General features: G+C 40.0%; 1 protein-coding gene across 1 annotated transcript in view; it reads left to right on the top strand.

Moving 5' to 3' along the window:
- Positions 1-5,064, top strand: part of DAP3 (death associated protein 3) — a 37,786-nt gene that overhangs the window by 12,457 nt on the left and 20,265 nt on the right. Inside the window, exon 3 of the mRNA XM_012808598.2 lies at positions 1,994-2,045. Within this exon, the coding sequence (XP_012664052.1) occupies positions 2,004-2,045 (42 nt within the window). The 5' untranslated portion in view covers positions 1,994-2,003. The remainder of the gene's footprint in view (positions 1-1,993; positions 2,046-5,064) is intronic.

Genomic DNA, 5,064 nt, shown 5'->3' with positions numbered 1-5,064 from the left:
CCGGGCCCGCCAAACAACAGTAACAGCTGCAACCAAAAAATAGCCAGGCATTGTGGCGGGCGCCTATGGTCCCAGATACTTGGGAGGCTAAGGCAGGAGACTCACTTGAGCCCAGGAGTTGGAGGTTGCTGTGAGCTGTGATGTCACGGCACTCTACCCAGGGTGACAGCCTGAGTCTCAAAAAAAAGAAATAGATCATTACTGATTTGTGTGTTCTGCCCCTGTCTTTTCCCTTTTCTTCCTTCCTAAGTGTTGCTTTTATCATTCTCTTGCCTTGTTTAAATTTTACTAACATATATGTGTATCCTCAAAATTAGGTTTTGAATTTTACATAACTTATATGATATGCCTGTAATCCTAGTACTCTGGAAGGCCAAGGCGAGTGGATTGCCTGAGCTCAGGAGCTCGAGACCAGCCTGAGCAAGTGCGAGACCCCATCTTTTTTTATGGGTGCCTTTGCTAAATGGTTAGAGCACCAGCCCCATGCACTGGGTCTGGTGGGTTCAAACTCAACCTGGACCTGCTAAACAAAAAAATAAGTTATATGATGGTAGATATAATAGTTTTCATGCAGTTAATTTTTGAGATTGATTCATGTTGATGCAGGTAGTGGTAATTTATTCTTTTTATTGCTTTATGGTATTCCATTCTGTGACTGTATCTCTGTTCTTTCAGGGAACATTTGGGCTTTTGTTACAGTTTTTTGATAATTCAAACTCTACTACAGGATGTCCCAAAAGTTGCCCCTAAAGTTGTCATACATAAGGAAAATGGAAATTGTAGCTAAATGTCCCTTTATTTACAAAATATTCATGAAAAAATTTTACAAAGTGATAGCAACATGTAAAGAATATTTTGTATATTTATTTTATTATTTTTTTTAGAGTGCTGTGGCGGTATAGCTCACAGCAACCTCAAACTCCTGGGCTCAAGCAATTCTCTTTCAACCTCCGAAGTAGCACCTGCCACAAGGCCTGGTTATATGTACAGATGGCATCTCACACTAGCTTAGGCTGATCTCGAGCTCCTGAGCTCAGTCAGTCCAACTGCCTCAGCCTCCCAGAGTACTAGGATTATAGGCATGAGCCCCTGCACCTGGCCTGTAAATGTTTTTTAATGAATATTTTGTAAATAAAGGGACATTTAACTATAATTTTCCACTTTAACTATGTACGGTGGCTTTTGGGGTAACTTTTGGGACACCTTGTATTGTGAACATTCTGATACATATTTTCGGAGTATGCAAGTGTAAGTGTTTTTTTTGGAATCGGTATTAGAGTAGACTATCTGAGTCATATGCTTATACATTCAACTTTGCAAAGATAATGCCAAATTTGTTTTCCAAGATAATTGTACTTACGCTTCTATTCACAGTGTATGAAATTCCCAATTTTTCATAGCCTCTTTCATATTTGCTATTGTCTTATCTTTTATTTTTCCTAAAATGGTAGTTGCAAATTGTATCTCATTGTGATAGTTTTAATTTGTATTTCCCTGCTTTGTTATAGGTTGAAAGTCTTTTTTTTTTTTTTTGGAGACAGAGTCTCACTTTGTTGCCCTAGTAGAGTGACATGGCACATAGCCCATAGCAACCTCAGATTCCTGGGCTCAAATGATTCTCTTGCCTCAGCCTCCCGAGTAGCTGGGATTATAGATTCCTGCCACAACATCCAGCTATTTTTAGAGACAGGGTCTGGCTCTAACTCAGGCTGGTCTCCAACTTGTAAGCTCAGACGATTCACCCACCTTGGCCTCCCGGAATGTTAGGATTACAGGCGTGAGCCACCTCGCCCAGCCCAGGTTGAAAGTCTTTTCATGGTTTCCTAGCTACTTGTGTTTTCTTTTCTGTGAAACACCTGTCCATGTCTTTTGTTCATTATTTTTTGCCAATTTGTAATCATTCTTCATGTTTTAGACATTAATCCATTGTCGGTGCTAGGTGTTGCAAACCTCTTTTCCCATCTGTGGCTTACCTTCTTTCTTTTATTAATAGCACAAGGACTATGCTGAAAGGAATAACAAGGCTTATCTCCAAGGTCCATAAGGTGAGTCCAAACTGACCTGAATGTTTCCTGCCAACTACCTGTAGGTGGATTTCTTGTTTATTATATCTAGAATAAAATGCTCTGGAGAACTTCAACTAACTAGTGCTTTACAAGTTTACTAAAAGACAAAAGTAACAGGTCTCAGTGCAATAATTGTGCTTGAGAATTGACCATGTGAAAGGAAAATTAACATCTTTCCAATAAAACATAAGTGAGGTTGACTGCAGCTATTTCTATTAACTTTTATTATTTCTCTAGTTAGATTGATAAATATCTTCTCTTAATTAATAATTTAAAAGAAAAATTAGGACCAAGCATGGTGGCTCGTGCCTATAAACCTAGACCTCTGGGAGGCTGAGGTGGGTGGACTGCATGAGCTTACAGGTTCCAGACCAGCCTAAGCCAGAGCGAGACCTTGTCTCTAAAAATAGCCGGGTGTTGTGGTGGGCACCTGTAGTCCCAGCTACTTGGGAGGCTGAGGCAAGAGAATCTCTTGAGCCCAGGAGTTTGAGGTTGCTGTGAACTATAATGCCATGGCACTCGGGGGTGGGGATGGGGGTGGGCACAAAGTGAGACTCTGTCTCCAAAAAAAAAATTAGTTATTAATGTAGATCTTTAGCATCTGATGATAAAATGAAATAAAAAAATTATATATGAAAAAGACCATTCTTTTGGTTTACTTTTTTTTTTTTTTAACCAAATAGATTTTCAATACGTTCTGTATGGCAGGTACTCCAAATTCGAAGATAACTCATTTCACTAATAATAGTTATTATTTTTCAGGCATTCATTATATGGCAAGTGCTTTCTTTTAATGTTCATGATCAATCCATGAAATAGATAATATCCGTGTTTCACAAATGCAGAAACTTAAGGCTAGAATGGCTAGGTAATTTACCTAAGGAAACAGGCTGTGAATTTGCGAAGCCCAGAATAGATGCCAAATCTGTGACTTCAAAGCCTGTGGCCTAACTGTGCTATATTGCATTTTTTGGTCTATATTCTCACAGTCCAGTAGTGGGATCAGGAATAAATGGCTGTTACAATAGGGTAATGTTACAGCATCGAGGAGAAGCACCTAACCTGGATTAGTTGAGTCCATAGGAGATCTTCCCAGAGCCAAATCCTTTAGGATGAGAACTGAGCCAGAAAAGCTGGTCACTGTCATCTGATTATTTAATTACACACATTAGATTTCCTAGAAAAGGAGTGCTTCCTCCTGTATGGTATCTCCCTCTCCCCAGGGGTTCATTATAAAATGAATAACAATAAGAATCAAAAATGGAAGTAGATCAAATTACAAAGTTGAAATTTCCTCCTTAATAACAGATGAAAAAGACATGAGGCCAGACTGTAGAAATATGTTGGTAAAAGGAATTTTATAGCTTTTTTCGTTTTGTTCCTTTTGACCTTCTAGATTGGTCTGTGAATGCTGTTCTTTCAGGAACTTTGTGAACTTCTTTCTGAAACTGTAGAGGCAATAGCGCAGATGGTTGTTTTCCCTGGAAATAAGAAACTACCTGGGTGATCCTTATATAACACTCTAAGAAGTAAGGATTCCATTTTGCTAACTTACTTCACCTCAAAAAAAGTATAACTGGCCGAGTGTGGTATAGTTCATGTCTATAACCATGGCACTTTGGTAGGCTAAGGTACCTACCAAAGAGACATTGTACTTTAAAAAGGTGGGAGGATCATTTGAGACCAGGCGTTCAAGACCTGTCTGGGCTATAACATAATAAGGCCTTATCCCTAGTTGTTTTTTTTTTTTTTTTTGAGACAGAGTCTGTCACTTTGACTCCCTTGGTACAATGCTGTGGCATCATAGCTCACAGCATCTTTAGACTCTTGGGCTCAATTGATCCTCTTGCCTCAGCCTCCCAAGTAGCTGAGACTACAGGTTCCCATCACAAGGCCCAGCTAAATTTTCTATTTTTAGTAGAAATGGTTCTCACTTTAGCTCAGGCTGGTCTGTAATTCCTGAGCTAAAGCGATCCACTTGCCTCAGCCTCCCAGAGTGCTAAGATTACAGGCATGCATCACTGCGCCAGCCATCTATACAAAATTTTTAAAAATTAGTCCAGGAGTTTGCAGTTACATTGTCTCACACTCACACACAGCATAGCTAAACCAGGCACAGTGGTATGCACTTGTAATACCAACCACTCAGGAGGTCTGAGGCAGGAGATCTCTTAAACAGGAGTTGGAGACCAGCCTGGGCAATATAGTCAGAGCCATGTCAGAAAACAAAAGAAAATAGCTTCTAGTTCAAAGGTTAAAGGGGAAAAAAACTGGCCAGATGTGGTGGTTCATTCCATCATCCCAGCACCATGGGAGCCTAAGTCAGGAGGATTGCTTGAGGCCAGGAATTTGAGACCAGCCTGGGCAACAATGTGAAACCCTGTCTCTACCAAAAATAAGAAAATTAGCAAGGCTTGGTGGTGGTATACTCCTTTAGTCCTCACTGCTCAGGAGGCTGAGGTAGTAAGATTGAGCCCTGGAATTTGAGGTTGCAATGAGCTGTGATTGCCCTATTGTGCTCTAGCATGAGCAACAGAGCAAGACTCTTATCTCTTAGAAGATATATAAGTATGTATAAAATATGTGTAGCATAACTCAAAAGTCATCAAATTACTGTAGAAATAGCACCACCTTGTGGCTCTTGAATACTTTGTTTTTCACTTGACTTTTTAAAGAGACATGGTACTTTAACCCCATCAGGTTGAATTGAGTAGCAATAGTAGTACTAAAGTGTGTTCTTCAGATTGTTATGCTGAGGTAACAACTCCTGAATTCTCAATGGTTTTTTTTTCCTTTGTTTTTTTGAGACAGTGTCACTTTGTCACCCTCGGTAGAGTCCCGTGGCATCACAGCTCACAACAGCCTCAAACTCTTGGGCTCAAAGGATTCTCTTGCTTCAGTCTCCTTCCCAATTATCTGGGATTACAGGTGCCTGCCACAATGCCCAGCTATTTTTAGAGATGGAGTCTGACTCTAACTCAGGCTGGTCTTGAACACA

This window comes from Otolemur garnettii, unplaced genomic scaffold, assembly GCF_000181295.1.
Source record: "Otolemur garnettii isolate 467f Iridium unplaced genomic scaffold, OtoGar3 scaffold00091, whole genome shotgun sequence".
NCBI classification, from domain to species: domain Eukaryota; kingdom Metazoa; phylum Chordata; class Mammalia; order Primates; family Galagidae; genus Otolemur; species Otolemur garnettii.
Note: the sequence above shows the minus strand (reverse complement) of the source record. Positions and strands in the feature narration are given on the sequence as shown.